Consider the following 20,479-nt stretch of genomic DNA (forward strand, 5'->3'; position numbering starts at 1 on the left):
ATTAACTATATAGAAACATATTCTTGGGGCACCTGGGTGGCTCAGTGGTTGTGATCCCGGGGTCCTGGGATTGAATTCTGAAGGGAGCCTAATGCAGGACTTGATAGCAGGATGCTGAGATCACAGCTTGAGCCAAAGGCATATGCTCAACCACTGAGCCACCCAGGTGCCCTTATTTATTCATTTCTAACTTAAATCCATTGTGATCAGTAAACATGTTCTGTGAGATTTTAATCTTTTTTTAAAAAATATTTTATTTCTTCATGAGAGACACACACACAGAGAGAGAAGTGCAGAGACACAGGCAGAGGGAGAAGCAGGCTCCATGCAAGGAGCCTGACATGGGACTCGATCCTGGAACTCCAGGATCAGGCCCTGGGCTGAAGGCGGTGTTAAACCACTGAGCCACCAGGGCTGCCTAGATTTTAATCTTTTGAAATTGATTGGAATTTACTTTTTGCCTAGGATATAATCTACCTTAGGGAATTTCCCGTGTGTGCTTGAAAACACTGTGCATTCTGCAATGATGGGATAGAGTTCCTTTAATGACAGTTGTGTCTGGTTGGTTGGTTGTAGTGCTCAGATTTTCTATATCCTATTGCTTTTTTGTCTAGTTTTTCTATCAGTTATCAATGAGGAGTTTGCCAAGTTCTATGATTATGCATTCGTCTGTTTCTCCCTTTAGTTCTGGCAGTTTTTACTTCATTACTTTGTAGCTCTGTTATTAGGTCCATATACATTGAGGGTTATAGTTTCCTGTTCAGTTGGTCCTTTTCTGATTATGAAACGTATCTCTTTATCTCTGCTAATTCTCCTTGTCTGGACATTTACTTGGTCTGATATTAATGTAGTTGTACGAGCTTTCTTGTGCTTTCTATGTGCCTAATATACCTTTTCTCATCCTTTCAATTTTCTGTGTCTGTAGAAAAATTATATTTCTGTTACATCTTATGTCGTGGAGTCTTGACAAGCTCTGTGTTTTAATTGGGATGTTTACATTTTAATGGAATTATTCACATGGTTAGGTTTAAGTCTGTGTTAGTTTGCTAGGGTCGCCATAACAAAATATCACAGACTGGATGGCTTAAACAGCAGAAATTTATTTTCTCACAGTTTTGGAAGCTAGAAGCTTGAGATCAAGGTGTTGACAGAATTGCTTCTTTCTGATGGCTGGGAGAGGATTTATTCCAGGCCTCTCTCCTTGGCTTGTAGATGGCCAACTTTTCCTGGTGTCTTCATGTTGTTTTCCTTCCATACATGTCTGTTTCCATATCTCTTCTTTTTTTTTTTTTTAAGATTTTATTCATCTATTCATGAACACACACACAGCGAGAGAGAGAGAGAGAGAGAGAGAGAGAGAGAGAGAGGCAGAGACATAGGCCGAGGGAGAAACAGGTTTCATGCAGGAAGCCCGATGTGGGACTTGATCCTGGGACTCCAGGATCACACCCTGAGCTGAAAGCAGACACTTAACCACTGAGCCACTCAGGAGTCCCATATCTCTTTCTTTTTTTGTTTTAATTTTATTTATTTATTCATGAGAGACACAGAGAGAGGAGAGGCAGAGACATAGGCAGAGGGAGAAGTAGACTCCCCACAGGGAGCCCAATGTGGGACTCCATCCCTGAACTGGGATCATACCCTGAGCCAAAGGCTCAACCACTGAGCCACCCAGGATCTCTTCTTCTTTTCTTTCTTTCTTTCTTTCTTTCTTTCTTTCTTTCTTTCTTTCTTCTTTCTTTCTTCTTCTTCTTCTTCTTCTTCTTCTTCTTCTTCTTCTTCTTCTTCTTCTTTTCTTTTCTTCTTCTTCTTTTCTTCTTTCTTCTTTCTTCTTCTTTCTTCTTTCTACATTTAGCGTGAGTGGGGAGGGGAGAGGGAGAAGCAGACTCCCTGCTGAGCAGGGAGCTTGACTTGGGGCTCAATCCCAGGAACCCGGGATCATGACCTGAGCCAAAGACAGATGCCTAACCAACTGAGTCACCCAGGTGCCCCCAAATCTCTTCTTGTAAGGACACCAGTCATACTGGATTATGATCCAACCTAATGACCTCCTTTTAACTTAGTACCTCCATAAGCACTCTAGCTGTAAGAATAATCATCACATTCTGAGGTGCTAGGGGGTGAGGATTTCATTTTTTTTTTTAATATTTTTTTTATTTATTCATGAGAGACAGAGAGAGAGAGAGAGAGGCAGAGACACAGGCAGAGGGAGAAGCAGGCTCCATGCAGGGAGCCTGACGCGGCACTGGATCCTAGGTCTCCAGGATCATACCCTGGGCTGAAGGTGGAGCTAAAGTGGCGCATAGCCACCTGGGCTGCCCTCCAGGGGCTCTAAGGTGGCCTATTCAGTTAAGTGTCTGCCTTCAGCTCAGGCCATGATCTTAGGGTCCTGAGATTAAGCCCCATATTGGGCTCTTTGCTCAGCCAGGGAGTCTGCTTCTCCTCCTTCCCTTGGAGGTGCCTTCCCTTCCTCTCCTGCTCATGTGCTATCTCTCTCTCTCTCTCTCCCTCAAATAAATAAATAAAATTTAAAAAAGAAGAAAGAAAGAAAGAAAGAAAGAAAGAAAGAAAGAAAGAAAGAAAGAAAAGAAAAGAAAAAAAGAAAAGAAAAGAAAAGAAAAGAAAAGAAAAGAAAAGAAAAGAAAAGAAAAGAAAAAGAAAAGAAAAGAAAAAAGAAAAGAAAAGAAAGAAGAATGAAGAGACATGAAAATAAAAGCAGTCTGTGATCCCTGACTGGGCCTTGAATCTTTTTTTTTTTTTTTCAAGATTTTATTCATTTATTCATGAGAGAAATAGAGAGAGAGGCAGAGACACAAACAGAGGGAGAAGCAGGCTCCTCACAGGGAGCCTGATGCGGGACCCAATCCCTGAACCAGGATCACACCCTGAGCTGAAGGCAGACGCTCGCTCAACCGCTGAGCCACCCAGGCATCCCTTGAATCTTTTTTTTTTTTTAAGTTGTAATGGAAAATTTGGGGATATTTGGAGAAATGCAATTATGGTAGGCAATCTAGATAATGATATTGCATCACTATGAAGTCTCTCGGTCACTATGAAAACAGTTTGGCAAATGCTCAGAAAGTTAAATATAGACTTGCCATATGTTCCAGCAGTTCTGCTGTTAGGTATATGCCCTAGAGAACGGAAGCAGGGACCCAAACAGACACTTGTACATCCATATTCACAGCAGCATCCACAGTCACCAAAAGATGTAAACAATCCATGTGTCCCTCAGTAAATGAACAGTTAAACAAAATGTGGTCTATCCATGTGGTAGAATGTTATTCTGCCTTCAATTCTGGCACACGCTAGAAGCATAGGTGAACCTTGAAGATATTATGCTAAGTGGTGTGAGCCAGATACAAAATGACAAATACTGAATGATTCCACTGACGTGAGGTATGTAGGATAAGCAAACTTATGAAGATAGAAAGTAGAATGGAGGGGTGCCTGGGTGGCTTAGTTGGTTGAGCATCCAACTTTTGACTTTGGTTCCGAGCCCCATGTTGGCTCTGCACTCAGTGCGGAGTCTGCTTCTCTCTCTCTCTCTCTCTCTCTCTCTCTCTCTCTCTCTCTCTCTCCTCTCCTCTCCTCTCCTCTTCCCCTCTCCCCACTCTCATTCTCTATCCATTCTAAAAATGGACAGTGGTTATAGTGTACAACATTATGAATATAGTTCATGTCACAAGCTATAGAGAAGGTCTCCTAGGCCTTTGGTAGATGGGAGTCAATCCACCAAACCAAGAAATGAACTGCACAGCTGTATGTGCTTCCGGGGTAGACAGGCAGCTACTGCCCTGAGCATGCCCACCCAGTTCCAAGCCTTCTCAGGCCACATAAATTTTGTGGGATACATATAATCAGCTCTTTCTCCCTGGCCTTTTGGGACATCTTCCTTCACCCAACCTGTCCCCCACCCGCACAAGTAAGTCTGACTTGAGTTAGGCCAGCAAATGGTGCCTTGCTTGCATCCAGGCTTGCTCCATGTGCCCCTTCCTGCCACACCTACCTACCCATCTTTACCTCTGAGGCTCACTGAGCTGCTGCCAGGTGTGCTAATGGAGTGGAGTGTGGCATTTTTACTGAGGCCAGGGAATCTCACTGGACAAACTTTGCTGACTTGCCTCCCCACCCAATGGGAGAATATCTTTGTATTCTTAGTCCTCCAACCAGATACAGAATCCCCTATGGTGTCCCAGTGATCCAAGGTGGCTACCTAGGAGCAGGCCAATCTGGCAGAGTAGGGGGAGGAGCACTAGCCTGGTGTGACATGCTGCCATGGGAGCAAGTCAGTGTCTAGTGAGGGCATGAGAGTGAGAGACTCTGGCCAAATACATCTAATAACAGAGAGCAGCTGGGCCAGACTGGAAAACTCAGGAAAATGGGTAGGGAACTCTGGTTGAAATGGGAAGAAAGGGGAGTACAGGTCTACTTTCTTTTTTTTTTTCCCCCTCCCCCCCCAGGTCTACTTTCAGATTAGCTTAGGATCATGGCCTTACCAGGAGGCAGATGGCACGCCTTTAGTTATAGCCAAGACAGTGGGAAGATCGCTGCTCTCAATGCCACCATTTGGCTCTTTGGTCTATAACCTAAAAAACTCAGATCCCTCAGATGGGAAAGGGAAAGTCATAATATAAGACTTTCTGGTCGCTGTAAACTGTAAAGGACAAGCATGTCCCTGAAGCAGGCTGATGTAGGCCCCCAAGGCAGGCACTGAACTGTGGTAACCTCCTCTCAAGTGCCAGGTCTGGAATGAGTAAAGCTTCACGTGGCCCTTAGTTGCACAGGAATCCTCACACACCCAGCAGACACTTACCTGCATCCAGTGGGGTGGCAAACTGGAGGGACAGGACAGAGAGGAAGAACGGGACTCTAGGGTGGGAGCACAGGGTGCCAGGAAGATGATGTAACTGCTCACTATGGGTCTCCTGTTTGAGAAGAGGAGCATCTGTAGCCTCCAGAATTCCTGCACCATCCCACATCTAGGGACAAATAGGCAGTCAGTTGTGCTCCATCCCTTCTTTAGTTGAACCCACTTAAACTTTCCCCAGCTTTCTCGTTCTGAGGATGACTTCACCCTTTGTGAGCAACAGAAGATCTCAGAGGGGAGTCTATTTTTTTTAAAGATTTTTTTAAAGATGTATTTATTTATTCATGAGAGACAGACAGAGAGAGAGAGAGAGAGAGACTGAGAGAGAGAGAAGCAGGCTCCATGCAGGGAGCCCAATGTGGGACTCGATCCCAGGACTCCAGGATCACGCTCTGGGCATGAAGGCAGACGCTCAACCACTGAGTCACCTGGGCTGCCCTCAGAGGGGACTCTAAACAGGACTTGGGAAGGTTTGCCCTGTCCTCAAGCCATTCTCCTCTAGATATTCTCTGCTTTGCCCTCCTCAAGTGACTCCTCTATCCCGGGTCCTAAGGTTGTTCTCAGCTCCCAGGGTCACTGGACAGCTGTTCTGAGTGGTCCGTTTCAGTGCCAGCTCCTGGCACAGGGTCAGCCCTGGGCAGGACTAGAAGGATGGGGCCCAGAAGTCAGCCTCAAGATGGCACTGCTGAAACCAACTTCATTCCTTTGCAGCTGCTATAGGCCTTGGTGTGGTGGACACGGTTTCCATTCCCAGGTGGGTCATAGATGGGAGAGAAATTTCTTTGCAGGGGGAGTGGGCCACAGACAAAGAAGAGCCAAGAACAGATACATATAGCACTAGACAGACCCAAAAGGGTATCCATCCCTGGACCTCAAGACCTCTTCATAATCCTGTGCTGAGGTTTCTTCCCCTTGTGGTTGTTCAGCTCAAGTCCAGGGAAGGAGACTCACAAACCTTCCTACCCATTCATGAGACCCTATTCACTTGGCTCCCAGTTACCGTACTAAATTTGCCAACAATATGGTCCTTGCCCCATAATCACCTGCCTGTTCACATCCCCCTGCAACCCCCGTCACCAGAATGGTGTCTGTAAGAGAGCATGTAAACTTAATAAAAGGGTCTCAGGATAATGCAAAGACCATATCTTGGCTCATCCCTGCAGGAAACTCATAGCTCTTGCTCCTTCACTAATATCTCCCACAAGCTACCCACATGCCATGTTAGGAGTAAAACTGACCAAACCACAGTCACTGCCTTCTCAGAGCTCACATCTAGTTAGGGCCATTGACATTTCTCTGCTGGGTCTCAGGGCTGCCGGGAGGGGGCCCACGATAACTTTGCCCTGTTTATTGGCATATCCACATTGTCCACATCCCAGGCCTGGCTGAAATGCTGTCTATTCCTTGCTGCTCTCATGACAGCCACTTGGTAATGGTTTCTCCTGCCTCTCAAATGTGCACAGCAGATACCTGTACCTCTCTCACGACACATCACTTTCCTCTTGCATTATGTGTTTTGTATGCATAACTGATCTTCTCTATTCACTGTTTTTTTTTTCTAAGTAGGCTCCATGCCCAGTGTGGAGCTTAATGAGGGACTTGAACTTACCACTCTGAAATTCAGACTCAGACACCTAATCACTGAGCCACCCAGGTACTCCTACAGACTGTTTTCTTGAGGGCACAGATCATTTCATACATCTTTCTATCCCCCAGACTACCCTACACAGTACCACGTATATAATAGGTAGTCATGAACTACTCATAGCACATGGCTTCCACATAAAGATGCCTGTTGGATGGGTGAAGACTTGTTTGTGAAGGCACTGGGAGTTCCCAGACTTAATAAATAAAACATTTTATCACTAATTAAAAATTATAAGGGTTTTCCCAATTAATACAAAGTTTGACCTCAATGCAAGTAGCACAGGATTCTCATGTATTCCTTATAACTGTGTGTGTATCCAGTTCTATGTAAATGTTACATAAATATAATTCAATATTCAGCTGTTTCTGTATCATAGCATGTAAGTGCTCACACCCTCTGTGAATCTTAAGGAAGGAAAAGTATCTTCTGCACTGTGTGGTGTTGGGCTTTGCACCCTCCTAGATGCTGTGCGGTAATGATATAACCCAGACTACAGCTGAAAGGAGGAGATATGTAGCTTACACATCCAGTTGTGGATAAGACTTCAGGCTTCCCTATTGGAATCAGCCTATAAAACCCTCCTGTCTAGGAAAATGGGTTTGCCCAACAATAGGTCTCACAGTAGCTAAGGAAGGTTTCAGAAATGGGGGCACCTGGGTGGCTCAGTGGGTTAAGCATCTGCCTTCAGCTCAGGTCATGATCCCAGGGTCCTCTGATCAAGCCCTGCCTCCAGCTCTTTGCTCAGTAGGGAGCCAGCTTCTCCCTCTGCCTGCAGCTCCCCGTGCTAGTGCTCTCTGTCAAATAAATAAAATCTTAAAAAAAAAAAAAAAAAAAAAAAAGGCATCCGAAATGATGGCTGGGACTTGGAAGAACACTTTCTAGGTGCAGGCCTGGGCTTAAAAACTTCCATGCATTGGGCAGCCTGGGAGGCTCAGTGGTTTAGCGCCTGCTTTCAACTCAGGGTGGGATCCTGGATCCTGGATCCAGATGGAGTCGCATGTCGGGCTCCCTGCATGGAGCCTGCTTCTCCCTCTGCCTGCATCTCTGCCTCTCTCTCTCTCTCTCTCTCTCTCTCTGTGTGTGTATCTCATGAATAAATAGATGAAGTATTAAAAAAAAAAAAACCTTCCATGCATTATCTCATTTAATCTTCAAACACCTGAGCTGGCACTATCATTAACCCTTAAGAGATGTGATAACTTTGCTCAAAGTCACAAAGCCAAGTTGCTCTGACTCCAGATCCTGAGCTGAGATTGTGGTTCAGACCGTGCAGTTCCCTTTCTTTCTTCTTGCACATGGTGTGCCATGAGGCGGTAATGACCCCATATCCTCTAGAAGAGACCATAAAGATCATCTGTTGCAAACTCTCTACAGAGGAGGAAACGGGCTCAGAGAGGTAAAGGGACTTGTTCCCGGGGTCGCAGAGAGCCAGAGGCTGCCCCTGCCACGGGATCGTAGGTGCCCTAGGATTCCGGCCCAAGCCGCACAGGCAGCGGGGGACTGCAGCCCGGAGCGGTGGGCCCCGGGTCCCACCCCGGGCGCGCTCCCTGCCCCGCCCGGCGAGCCCTTCTCCACGTCCTTCGGTGACGCCAACCATCCCCACAAGTACCTGTCGGCGGCGCAGGCTCTCGGCCGGACCTGGCCCCGCCAACCCGGGCCTCCCCGGGCCGCCTCGCCTCGGAACGCCGAGGCCCCGGGAGCGCGCGGACGGCTGGACGCCAAGGGTTCGGGAGTGCTGGTCCCGGCGCCTCCTGTCCTCAGGCCCCTACTCTGCCCCTCAGCGATCTGCAGACTCCGGCCCAGCTGGAGCACCGGACGGGGAGCGCGGCCACGCGGTGCTCCAAGAAGCTAGTGCCCTGGGACACCCGGCTGGCCAGCGGTTGAGCGCCGCCTTCAGCCCGGGGCGGATCCTGGAGACCCGGGGTCGAGTCCCGCGTCGGGCTCCCTGCGTGGGGCCTGCTTCTCCCTCTGCCTGAGTCTTTCTCTCTCTCTCTCTCTCTTTTTCTGCGTGTGTGTCTCTCATGAATAAATAAATAAAATCTTAAAAAAAAAAAAAAAAAAGCTAGGTTCCCATGGAAACGAGGGCCTCTTCGCGCCTGCGAGGCACTGTGGGAACCGTAGTTCCCCGTCTGCCACCCGCGGCCAAAAGAACGGACACAAGATGGCGCCCGCGCGTCGCGGTGTGTCCCGCACCGCTGGGTCCGCCCCCCCCCCCCCCCCCAGCCCCGCCTGGGCGCTCGCGGTGTTGGAGAGCCCGGGGAGGCCTGGAAGGTGGCTTCCGGTTACGCCGCGGCTCTGAGGCGTCCGGCTGCGGGGTGAAGCGGCGGCAGCACGCTCTCTTCGGCGCGAAACTAGTCGTGACCAGGCCGACCCGAGCCGGCGGCGGCGGGCGGGCGCCGCGAAGGTGGGAGCTGGCCTGGAGGCACCTGCCCCCGCCGAGAGGCCGCTGCCCCCGCGGGGCCCGCGCAGAGCTGGTGACCCAGGGCGAGCCTGCCTGGGGCTGCCCGGCCCGGCCCGGCCGTCCGAGTTACGAGTTACGCCGCCGACCTGGGAGCTAGAAAAACTTAGCATCTGTGTCAGGCCCTGTCAGAGATTGGGGAGTTCTGGGGTCAAAACGGCGGTAGCCGTGGTGCCTGCTCTTGGACTCCAGGAGCGTTGCAGGGTTCGCTGCAGATGCCATCGCCGTGTTGTGGGCCCGACAGTCCTCTGAGGACATAAACGCACTCCCATTTGCTGTACATTGGTACAACTTCTTGGAAGGAAATTAGGCAAAGCTTTTCAAAATTAAATGCGTATGGGCTGTGCCTCGGCAGTTCTGGAAATATGTCCTACAGGTTTCATGGCATGTGTGCCCAAGGAAGTGTATCGAGAGGACTTAAACATTACTTGGAATGAAAAAAATTTTCGTGAACAACCTAAATGTTCATCGGTAGATGACCACTTAAATAAATAGTGGAATCCATAGAACAGAATATGTATTGGGGCATCTGGTTGGCTCAGTGGGTTAAGCATCTGACTTCAGATCAGGTCATGATCTCAGGGTCCTGGGTTCTAACCCCGCATCAGGCTCTCTCTGCTTCTCCCTTTCACTCTCTTTGTGCTCCTCCCCCCTCTCAAAGAAATAAATAAAAATAATTTTTAAAAAAGAATATATATGATTATTTTAGAAACTAGGTAGGTCCTGAACTGATACCCAACTCTCTCTGCTATGAAAAAGGTTTTCAAAGTGCAGAATGTTAATAGGCTATAATTTATGTTTTAAAAAGAATAGATAAATATATTTTATGACATAAGCATTGGAGTGTCTTTGGAGGGACTGCCTCAGCAAGAAGCTGTAACAGTGGTTGGCTGTGAAGGATTGGAAAATAAAATCAAAGGGATACATACTTTTTTTTTTTCTTTTTTTGCCTCTTTAGTTAGCAATTTGTGTGAGATCTCTGTGTGTTTCTAAGTCATTTGCACTTTTCCAAAATAATCTCTACACCTAATGTAGGGCTTGAACTCACCACCCTGAGATCAAGAGTCAGATACTCTCCAGACTGAGCTAGCCAGATGCCCCTGTCTGCATTTTTTTAAAAAGGTTTTATTTATTTATTCATGTGAGACACAGACAGAGAGAGGGAGAAGCCAGCTCCTCACAGGGAGCCTGATGCAGGACTCAATCCCTGGACCGAGATCATGCCCTGAGCCAAAGGCAGATGCTCAACCACTGAGCCACCCTAGTATCCCCATCTGCATTTTTTTTTAATTTTTTTTATTTATTTATGATAGTCACACAGAGAGAGAGAGAGAGAGGCAGAGATACAGGCAGAGGGAGAAGCAGGCTCCATGCACCGGGAGCCCGACATGGGATTCGATCCCGGGTCTCCAGGATCGCGCCCTGGGCCAAAGGCAGGCGCCAAACCGCTGCGCCACCTAGGGATCCCTTTTTTTTTTTTTTTTTTTTTTTTTTTTTTATGATAGCCCATCTGCATTTTTGATGCAAAGATTCCCCTTCAGTTTTTGTTTCCCTCTGTGCTCAATTCCTATTTCTCAGAGTTCTCCACAGATTCTGGTCAGCCCAGGAGCTCCGGGTTCATGAGAGGACCCTCCCTCTCAGTGGCAGAGGCTGCAGGAGGGCAGGGCCCTGCCTCGGCTTCCTCCTGACACTGTTGCCCTACCTGCCCCTAACCCCAGCTTAGGACTACTGAAAAGGCAGTCTGGATGGGGCTCATGGCTGGCTGTAGGATGGCAGGTAGCCCCCACTGTTTGCTCAGAAGAGTGGACCAGCCAAGTGGTTCAAGGTTTCTCTGGACCCTACCTGTGACCCTAGGCATGTCACCCACAGATAGATACAAATTGTTCCTCCTCTAGAGAACATGTTGAGGGGGAATTCTATCAATATATAGATGACATATATTGTTAAAATACCAAAGTGGGGGGCACTTAGGGATTTCCTGGTCTAATCCCTTTGCTTTATAGAAAGAAGCAGAGACTTGAGGTGGAGTAACTTCTGAGTGGCAAAGCCAGGGCAAGAACCCAGGCTCCCTGCCCCTTGGTACTCTAGGGTTAGAGCAGTGCTAGGGTCCTACCAGGGCCTGGATGAGATATGCCCTTAAAATGGGGCGTGAGTTCTCAATCAGTGAGAACATTTGGTGCTAACTCCTACCTCTGAGTCGGCTTTGAAGGAAGGAGTTGCATACCCACCCCCAATTCCAACCGAAGTAGTGTGTCACAGGGCAGAGAATATGATCTTGGGAAGACAGGATAGAAGTGACCAAGATGGAACCACTTAACTCTTCTTGAACACTAAACCTAACCAAAAAGAACCCCTACGTAGAAGGCGAGGGCCCATCGAGGGGCCTTCCTCCTCAGCAGTGATGGGCTGGTTTGGAAAATCAGGCTCCGTTCCATGTTAGCAGGAGGAAGATTCTTGGGACCCAAAATGTGCTCGAGAACCATCATCAAGTATCCAAAAGGAGCCTTAGTGTCTCAAACAGGTTTGGTCCTGTCCAGATAAGTGTTGGCAGCTCCCACTTTCTCATGGGTAACTCCCTTCAGCTGTCTCTGTTGAGCACTTGCTGCCCAGTGTAGACGTGCCCCTCCTGCCCCTTGCCAACCTGCCTGAGGGGTGCATGGGCAGCTAACATTTACCCAGGCCCTGCCCTCAGAGGTGAGGGAGACAGCGCCGGTCTCCCCTCTTCTCTTCCTCATTTTTCCTCTCCCTCCTCCCCAAACCCACCACTCCCCCAAACAGGCCTGTCACAAGACACCTGGGAGCTGTGAGCAGACCCGGCGGGCTAGGAGAAACCAAATTCCTTGTGTAACCAGAGAAGGATCAGACTAACAGGCAGATAGTTTTATCATAAAAGTGAAAATAATATGAAAATGTTTATTATTTCTAAGTACAAAGCCCAATACTATGAAGAAGACTGTAAAGGACAAAAAGAAGACTCTCTTTGGCCCGGTGTCCTGCAACCCAGTGCAGTGCTGCGGGGGAGTAGTGATAAGTTTGGGGCAGCAGCAAAAGATCATCTGGTGTGGAGTGTGGGAAGGAGGCCCACCCGCCAGCCCCATCTGTGGGCCAGCTCTCCACTCCTCAGCGCCACCAGGACTGGGGACTGAGGTCACCCTCGGCCTTTATGCGCTGCTGGTTCTCTGGCTTAGTGGACCCCAGGAAGGAAGGGGACGGGTGAGGCAGGTGGGAATGGGTGAGGGAGTGAGCATGAGCCTTTCTGCACTGGGAAACTCAGTCTTTTTTAATTCTGTGGCTGCAAGAGGATGTTTCGGGCAGCAATGAAGAATGAAAACAAGGTGCTCTTGCCCTCAAAGGTATTGTCAGCGTCGTCTCTGTCACATCCCCATTATTGACAGAGAAGGTCTTGAGCCCTTGGAAAGATGGACATGTCTGAGACTTAAGGCTGTAGCAGCTGAGGCTGTAGTGATGGAGTCTTGGGGTCACCTGGGGAGGAGCTAAAAGGAATGTGGACAGGCGGGCAGGAGTGAAGGGTACTCCTCCCAGGAGCTGTGTGCGGGCCCCTCTGTGTCTAGGGGGCCGTGGGCATGTGTGAGGGCTCAGGCCTCACCCTCCTCCCCACTGCCATCCACGCTGGCCTGCCTCACCACCTTCCCTCGGAGCCTGGGTGTGGAGGAACCACCAGCCTCCCCCTGCTCCTGGAAGGCCTGGGTCCGGCTGGCCACCAGGGCGGTGCTGTTGAGGGCAACCACAGACTGGCGGGATTTCAGGGCAGGCCAAGGCCCCTTGCCACAACGCCCGCCTCCCTTGGCCTTTGAGAGCTGAGGGAGAGGCTCTGGAGGGTCTTCCTCTGAAGATTCATTTGAAAACACCTGGCAGGGTCAGAGTAGAAGAATCATGAGAAGTCTTTTCAGGGCAGAGGCATTGAGCACAAAGCCTGGAAAGGGGCAAGGGTGGAATGTTACATGAATGCAGAAAAACTGAGCTTACTCATGGGTCACATTTCCACGGGAAAGAAGACAGCACCCCAGCCCCACTGTCCCTGCTCCTCAGCCTTCACCTATCTACAGCCTTTTGGCCCCAGAAGCCCTCCTGAGCTTTCCTTGCACCTGCCATATCCTTAGCGCCCCCCTCTGCCTTTGTACGGTCATTCCTGAGAGCCTTCCAGGTGCTGGGCTCTGAGCCAGGTGCCAAGTGAAGACACTCCGACTTTAGGAACACCCACACTCATCCACAACCATCCATACCCAGTGCCACCTCCTCAAGGAAGCCTCTCCCAAATATTCCCATGTTCCTGCCCTCTGTGACGAGCTCCTTCCTCCAGGTCAGCCACCTTGCCTTGAATCATGGGGTGGGGATGGGGGTGAGGATGGGGGGGGCTTCTGGCTTCCTAAGGCAAAGGCCAGCCTCTGGTCTTCTACTTGTGCCCTGCAGCATGTAGCACAGAGATGATGCTCAACTGTGCAGCCAGTACTTGGTTGTGTGGATGCCATGACCCCTCTGCACCCATCCTCTGATAGGTTGCCCCCCAGATTTGGGAGGGGCTGCAGAGATCATCTCATCCACCTTGTCTAGGGTCAAATGTTGGTTGTTCAGCTCCTGGCCTGGGGGAGGATGGCTGGGGGGTGCCCTGGCCCTTAGGAAGCAAGTCTGTTCCTCAGGCTGAGAGTGCCTGCAGCTTCCAGCCCAGGGCTGGCTCGGCCCGGAAGCCCATGCGGATGCCCCTGGCCCCATGATGCTCTCCATTTCCCACAGAGGGCAGCGCTCACTGGCCTCCACTGGGTCTCCCTGGCTGCTCTGAGGGGACGAATCAGAGCTGCCTGGGGAGTGATCCCCATGGGAAATGAAGCACCAGTCCTGGTCTGTCTCCTTCCTCCAGCCATCTTCCCCCTCTACTCTTGTTCTCCACGTGCCCCAGCCTCACCTCTGGCAGGTCACTGTCCCCTGAGGTGCCTTCCAGCTCGGGGGGAGGCTCCAGGAGGCTGATGGACCTCATGACCCCCCGGAGGTTGATACGGGGCCGTGGCCCAGGCTCTTCTTTCAGGGCTGCCTGGCTCTCCTCCAGACCCACAGCCTTCACCTCCCCACTGCCCCCTGGTTCTGGTGGAAGAGGTGGGAATGGTATGGAGACATCGGGGGCCAGGGGCTCCTCTGGGGAGGCCCCACCCACTTTCTGCTCCCAGATGTGGCTCTGCCGGCTGTAGGGAGGTAGTCCCGAGTCAGCTTTGAGTGACCCAGCGGCCACCCCAGCTCCCACACCCACCTACTCTCTTCCCCCTGTCTCCCACAAGTACCTGGCAGTCAGGATGCCCTGGTAGGTCTGCAGCTGGCGCAGAAAGCCCGGGTTGGGGCGGGCAATGGGCCGGAGCTCCTGCACGTGGCGCAGGGCCTGCTCCAGGCTCCAGCCATACTGCTTCATGGCATAAGCGATCACCGTGGCAGCTGAGCGGCTGATGCCCATCTTGCAGTGGACAAGCACCCGAGTGCCCTGCGCTCTGTGGAGGCAGAACACGGTCAGCTCCCTGGTCCCTGCCCCTGTCAGGTGCCTTGCATCATGGGAGAAGGCCAGGCAGTGGTCCACCCAGGGCACAGCAGGAGGGGGAGGCCCTGCCGGCCAGAAGGGGTCCTAGAGCTGAGAGCAAAGTCAGCAGAACGAGGGCATGGGGACACATGAAGCTGGGGAGCCCACCTTGCAGCCTCCACGAAGCGGTGTGTCTCCTTCCAGTGGGGGAGCAGCTGGGCTGACTCCTCATCCCAGAGGCGCACGTTGTGGTAGATGAAGCGCTCGGGGTAGAAGTTGTCAATCTCTCGGGCCATGTTCAAGATGTGGCTGACCCTTGAGCAGAGGGCAGGAGACCCACTGACCAACAGCCTGCCCAGCAGCCCTTGGCTGGTTCTGAGAGTCAGGCGGGGCGGAGGGGCGGGGGGAAGTGGCAGCTGTGACCCTGAGCATCCTGTTGCCCTGCCCTGCCGGGGTTGAGATTTCCCCTCTGGCCTGACTAGCTGCTGGGCTGACGGCAGCACTCAGCCTTCTATTATTCTCAAAGGTCAGTCAGAGAAGAGCTTGGAGCAAAGCTGAGACTGGGTGGGTCTGCGGCAGCACGGTGGCAGCAGGGTGACGGGGCCACAGTGAGTTTCCCGGAAGCCCACGGTGGGCAAAGGGCAGGAACCTGTGAGAGCAGGCAACCGGGTCCCCTGGGGAGGGTGCCACAGGCTTCTCCCTCTAGGGGAGGTCAGGTGGAGAGGAACTTTCCCACTGCCGCCCCTCTGCTCTGCGGGCCGAGCCCCTCCATCTGGGCCTTGTCTGGTGCTTGCTTCACAGCATGGGGGGCCAGTGGACCCAAGGGAGCCGCCAGCAGGCCTGTCTTCTCTCTGCCTGAGGCCTCACAGGGCGGCCCTGTGAAGGCGGGCAGTGGAACTAGCAGCTCCTGGGGGTCTGGGGGCGGTTCTGGCCAAGTTGCCCCTTGGAGGGAGGCCAAGTGAAGCGGGGAGACAGAAGGTGGCCAGTCCTGGGGGAGCTTGGGGCCCTACCTGTTTCTCTGTAGCTCCTCCAGGTTGGCTGCATTCCACTCTGAGCCCTGCAGAGGGAGAGAAGCATCCTCCTCCGTCCCCCAGAGGTGGGCCCTCCCACCCTGCCCTCCTGCACCCCGCTGCTCACCAGGTAGAGGTGGGGGAAGATGCGGGAGGCACGGTCTTGCTGGGCCATGAGAAGCAGCATCTGGTTATCAATGAAGTCTCGGTACTGCTGGAGCGGGCGGCCCAGGCGCAACTCCAGGGCCTGGCGGATCTGCAAGCAGAGCCCAGCAGATGGCGCTCAGGGGGGCACCCTGCAGGCTCCCCGAGGCCCCACCCTTCCCTCTGGGGCCTCAGAGGACAGTACCTGTCCCATCTAGACAGAGGAGCTGAGGCCAGGCGTGGGGGACTGGCTCAGGAGCGGAGGAAAGCAAGGTGGGAAGGAAGAGAGGAAAGCTCTGGCCCAGTTGGAGGACCATCCCCCCCCACCAGACCCCCCTCCCCGCCCCCCCACGCCCTGCCAGGGACCACTCCCTCCTCACCCCTGTTCCTTCCCAGCACCAGCCCACCTCTTTGGGTTTTTTGGATTTGTTCTTTTATTTAACATAAGCTCTATACTCAGAGTAGGGCTTGAACTCATGACCCCAAGATCAGGAGTCCCATGCTATAGGCCTGAGCCAGCCAGGCGTCCCCCAGCCCACCTCTTTGGAAGTGATGCTCTCCAGGTCACTGGTGTCCAGCACCTCCCACAGCTCAGCCCGGATCGCCTGCTCCATCTGCTCCTGTTCCGAGGGCCTGGGAGCCGAGCCCATCAGTCCACAGACCCTTTCCCCAGGAACTCGGCCACGGCACCCTCCCTCTCCACCCCTCCCCACACTGACCGGCCAGGCCCGGGACTAGGAGGCCGCAGAGACTCCAGGTCAGCCATGGCCATCCACTCGTTGAGGCAGCTCTGGTCAGAGCTCAGTTTCTCCTGGTAGTGTGCAGCCCAGGTCAGGGCATTGCCCCCTGGCACGAGACCACTGCCGAGAGCCGCCTCACAGGCTTGGTGCAACACCTGGAGCGTGGCCCTGGGACAGAGGAGACTCTGGGTCCCACTGACCTCCCTGCTGCCCCGCCCCGCCCCTGCAGCCCGCTCTGAGGAAGTGTGTGAACCCTTACCACATGGTCTGGATGGAGATCGGCTTGAAGATCCGGCTTTGCCCACCGGACGTCACACTGAAGCCCCTGAGGGAGATCAGGTGGGGGTGGAACCCAACTCCAGGCTCTGGGACAGAGCCCCTGGGAGGCCCACCAAAAAGCCGCCTTAGGAGGCTGGTCCTCAGAATATGTGCACATCCTGGGCTTCAGGATAAGCCCCATTTACCAGATAAGGGGCAGCTGAGGCCCAGAGAAGCTAGGCAACTTGCCTAGGATCGCACAGCAAACCTGAGGCAGAGCTGAGTAGGCCCAGGCCCAGGTACCAGCCTGGAGTTCACCTCCTGCTCCCTAGCGTCTAGATGTCCCATCACATGCATCACCCTGCTGGCCCCACCGCTCCCCGTCCTCCTCCCTCTGGCTGCCACCTCTTACCCGTCTCCATCTAGGTACACCTGGGTGTCACTCCAGAGTGGCAAGACCAGGCCTAGGGTGCAGCTGGAGGAACTGGCAGGGGACAAAAGAAAAGCCACTGTCTCCTCAGCATCTCCCTTCCTCTCCCCCCTCCCCTGCTTTCCCTGCTCCCACCTGCTGTCGGGGAAGTCTACCCCCAGAAGGACTGTCTCATCCTGGCTCAGGTGTTCCCTTGTGGAGACTACCAACAGGTAGCGGAGCCGGGGGGGCCGTGCTGCCTCCAGCTGGGCTGCCTGGGGAAGACAAGGTGGGGGAAGCCCAGGGTGACAGTGGCCCAAGAAGACCCTCCACCCCTGCCCCCACTGGACACACACCTAGGCCTAGAACAGACCTGCTGCCTGCTCTTCTCAGACACCAGACTATGTTTATAATCCAGGGGTTCCCAACTTTTGGATTTCATGGTCCAACAAAATGTTTAAGAAGATTTTTCTTAAAGGGAGTATATGTGGGAAAAAGGAGAGAATGGGCCTGACACAGATAGCCCGATTTTAGCTTCTGCCTAGGAAGGAGGCTTAGAAACAGCCTTTTTACTCAGCCATTACCATCATTCAATTCCAGAAAGGTTTCTCACCCCAGAAATACTAAGGACATGATCCCACAATGAAGGACGGTGCTTCTGTGGAATAAATTCAGCTTTAAGAATGGCTGCCTCCATTTTGTTTTGCCCATCTTTTTGCAGACAGTGTGATGCCCCAGAAGCATCTGGGAACTGGTCCTCAATCCTCAAGCTCCCACCTATGCCCCACCCCACCCCCGTGGTGCCTGGCCCTCCTCCAGCTCAGCAGGACCTCCAGAGCAACAGGCCAGGCCTTCAGTACGGGGATGGACAACTCACGGTGTCAGGAAGGGCTTGCACTAGCCTCTCTATAATTACCAGCTCTTGGCCCTCATCTGTCCTACAGGCTCAAGCAGGATGGACCTCCCCCTGTAGTTTCCCACACCTCCGGAGATCTGAAGATATGACTGTGCCCTGCTGAAACGGCGATTCATTGGGGCTTGGGGGGTTCCTATTACCTTGCCCCCACACCACTGTTCCCCAGGCAAACACACACGTTAGCTCCCTTCCACCCTCTCCCTGCAACCCCCAGCTCTCTCTTCTCTCCCCTTCTCAGAGGGCTCTGGGTCACTGCTCACCAGGCGCATGTCATCCTGTGGCCTCAGGAGCTCCACCATGAGATGCAGATGCTGACTCTGCTCCTGCTTCCTGGGACTCTGGAGCCCATGCCCATCATCTGTCTGGTCCCCGTGGGGCTGTTTTTCACCCAAGGGTCTCTCCACTGCCTCCGGGCTGGCCTCAGCTGCTTCTCCATTGTCTTCTCCATCCTGCAGTCCCAGGACAGCCCCACGGAGCACTGCAAAGCTCTGCCTGGCAGGGCAGCAGGGAAGGCATTATGATCCGCCGTACCCCTTAAGGCAGGTGCACCAGAATCACCCACCAGGCTTGTAAAAACAGGTGTTGGGCGCCATCCTTGGAGAGTCAGTAGGTCTGGAGTGGAGCCTAAGAATGTGCATTTCTAACCAGTTCCCAAGTGCTGAGGCCATGACCACATTTTGGAAACCACTGTCTCAGAGGCTCTCAAGCCCTCAACCCACTTGTCTAAGGGGGGCAGGGGCCAAGGGTTGCTCCCTTTCCCTTCCCACCCGCCTAACTCAGGAGATGCTGTTAATCTGGTGGTGACTCAGGAGTCTTTGGGCCCTGTTGTCTCACCCTGCCCTTTGGCTTGTGACTACCGGCCTGAGCCAGGGTCCATGATGGTGGTGAAGGAGGGGGGTGATGAAAGCTAAGGGTAGCCAGGTCAGTGTTACAAGGCAACTGTGCCCACTGGCCATGCCCTCTGGCAACACTGCCCCGCATATTCAGTAGCTAGCTTTGGCTGCGAGTCCTGCAGGACGGCAGCAGCCAGGCCTGGCGGCTGGATGTAGGCGGCTGTGTTGGGGAGAGGTGCTCACCTTCGCTGGAGCCGGCTTCTCCGCTTGGATGCCTGGCCCTGCTGAGAAAGCGCCCCCCAGGGCAGAGTCAAGTAGGCAGTGGCAAGGACTTTCCTCTCTGTTCTCAGGGTTTGGGGGTGTAGGGGGGGGGATCTCTCCCCCACCACCACCAGGGACTGGAACCAGGAAAGGTGTCAGATCCCTTCCCAAACTAGTCCACTCCCCACCCAGAGGACCTGGGGGAGCCCCGGCCCAGGTCCAGGTAGGGCAGCTGGGGTGAGAGTGGGTGGGGGTGCGAGAGGTGTCCAAGAGTTTGGCCCAGTTCTGGGCCTGGAAGTGGGTAGGGCCTCCGCAGTCTGGTCTGGAGCTTCAGGCTCCAGATCTTCAGAGTTCCTGGGAGCAAGACCCCCTCATAATTCAGCGTGATACTTGGGGTCTGCCTCCCCACGCCCCCAGGCTCAAGGGGAGGCTGGCAGTGGGCAGGGCGCGCTCCCCTGGGCCCAGCTGGCAGCCAACTGCGTGGGCCGGACCACCGCAAAGCCAGACTTACCGTGGGCCCCACGGGCGTGGAGTGGCCGCTGGCCGGGGGGGAGCGGCTCACTGTGACCAGGGCCATGGGGCCAGGCCCGGGACACCTGGGCCGGTCAGGGCACCGTGCCCTCCCACGGCTCTACAGACAGTCCCTGCCCCGCAGGACCAGGAAGGAGAGACCGGAGCAGCCAAGGCCTGGCACCTCCTCGGGGGCGGCCCTTAAAGGGCCAGGCGCTCGTCCAGCCCGGCCTGCGGAGCCAGCACGAAGCGGCCGCCGCCCCTCCCTTCGCGCTTCCAGGGTTCGGCTGCCTCGCCCCCGCCCGCCACCACGTTGGGGGTGGGGCGCAGGTGCGGAGCCCGGCTCCGAGGGAAGTGGCCAGAGGTCCTGCAACTTGCAGTCTTTGTTCCGGGGTTCCGGCGTCCCGGCCCCTGCCCCCCTGACTCCGCCCACTTAGGTCAACCGTGCTACTACCTAGAGGAGATGAGACCTAGGGAGGGAGGCCTGGGGACAAGGTCTTGGAAAGGATCAGACACAGTGAGTGCTAAATTGGGGGGCACTCCAAAATTACTTCTTGCTGATTGGCCCTCATGCTTCCACTGTCTGCACGAATCATTGGGAGCCATGAAGAGCTTCAGGGGAAATAAGGCTGGATTTAGATCTAACCCTTGAGGCTCCCAGTGGATCCTCAGGGCCACCTTGGAGGTGAGCAGGGCAGAGCTGCAGCAGAGGGAAGTGACTTGTCTAGAATCACCGGATAGAAAGGAACCCAGGCCTGGGGTGCAGTGGCTGCTCCCTGCTGGCTGGGAGTCATCTGGAGGCCCAGCCTCTCCATCTCTTGGACAGGTGCACAGGTGGGTTCTGGGAAAGCCCAGTGAGTGGCAGGAGGGACCTGGGTCTCCAACAGGTGGAACTGGCTCCAGG

At 53.5% G+C, this 20,479-nt stretch overlaps 1 protein-coding gene and 1 long non-coding RNA gene across 6 annotated transcripts; both read right to left on the minus strand.

Moving 5' to 3' along the window:
- Positions 1-353: 353 nt before the first annotated feature.
- On the minus strand, positions 354-8,625 carry LOC121471423. Of its 3 annotated transcripts, none has more exons than XR_005982681.1 (3): positions 8,128-8,544; positions 4,817-4,982; positions 354-1,307 (listed from the first exon to the last, which is right to left on the minus strand). It is a non-coding gene; the product is annotated as an uncharacterized LOC121471423 (long non-coding RNA). The 3 variants fall into 3 exon arrangements; XR_005982683.1 differs by lacking the exon at positions 354-1,307 and adding an exon at positions 1,836-1,893; XR_005982682.1 differs by lacking the exon at positions 354-1,307 and having other exon boundaries at positions 8,128-8,625.
- Positions 8,626-11,855: 3,230 nt separating this feature from the next.
- SSH3 (slingshot protein phosphatase 3) lies at positions 11,856-19,880 on the minus strand. Of its 3 annotated transcripts, none has more exons than XM_041722578.1 (14): positions 19,577-19,876; positions 19,048-19,085; positions 18,232-18,463; positions 17,212-17,330; positions 17,059-17,130; positions 16,648-16,713; positions 16,368-16,556; positions 16,188-16,281; positions 15,632-15,760; positions 15,505-15,551; positions 14,663-14,809; positions 14,268-14,468; positions 13,898-14,171; positions 11,856-12,845 (listed from the first exon to the last, which is right to left on the minus strand). In XM_041722578.1, the coding sequence occupies exons 1-14, from the start codon at positions 19,640-19,642 to the stop codon at positions 12,573-12,575; spliced, it is 1,947 nt and encodes a 648-aa protein (XP_041578512.1). In that variant the 5' UTR covers positions 19,643-19,876; the 3' UTR covers positions 11,856-12,572. The 3 variants fall into 3 exon arrangements, with proteins under 3 accessions (XP_041578512.1, XP_041578511.1, XP_041578513.1); XM_041722577.1 differs by having other exon boundaries at positions 19,048-19,088; positions 19,577-19,872; XM_041722579.1 differs by having other exon boundaries at positions 12,711-12,845; positions 13,898-14,073; positions 19,048-19,088; positions 19,577-19,880.
- Between the last annotated feature and the right edge of the window lie 599 nt (positions 19,881-20,479).

Source organism: Vulpes lagopus, chromosome 11 (genome assembly GCF_018345385.1).
Source record: "Vulpes lagopus strain Blue_001 chromosome 11, ASM1834538v1, whole genome shotgun sequence".
NCBI lineage: Eukaryota > Metazoa > Chordata > Mammalia > Carnivora > Canidae > Vulpes > Vulpes lagopus.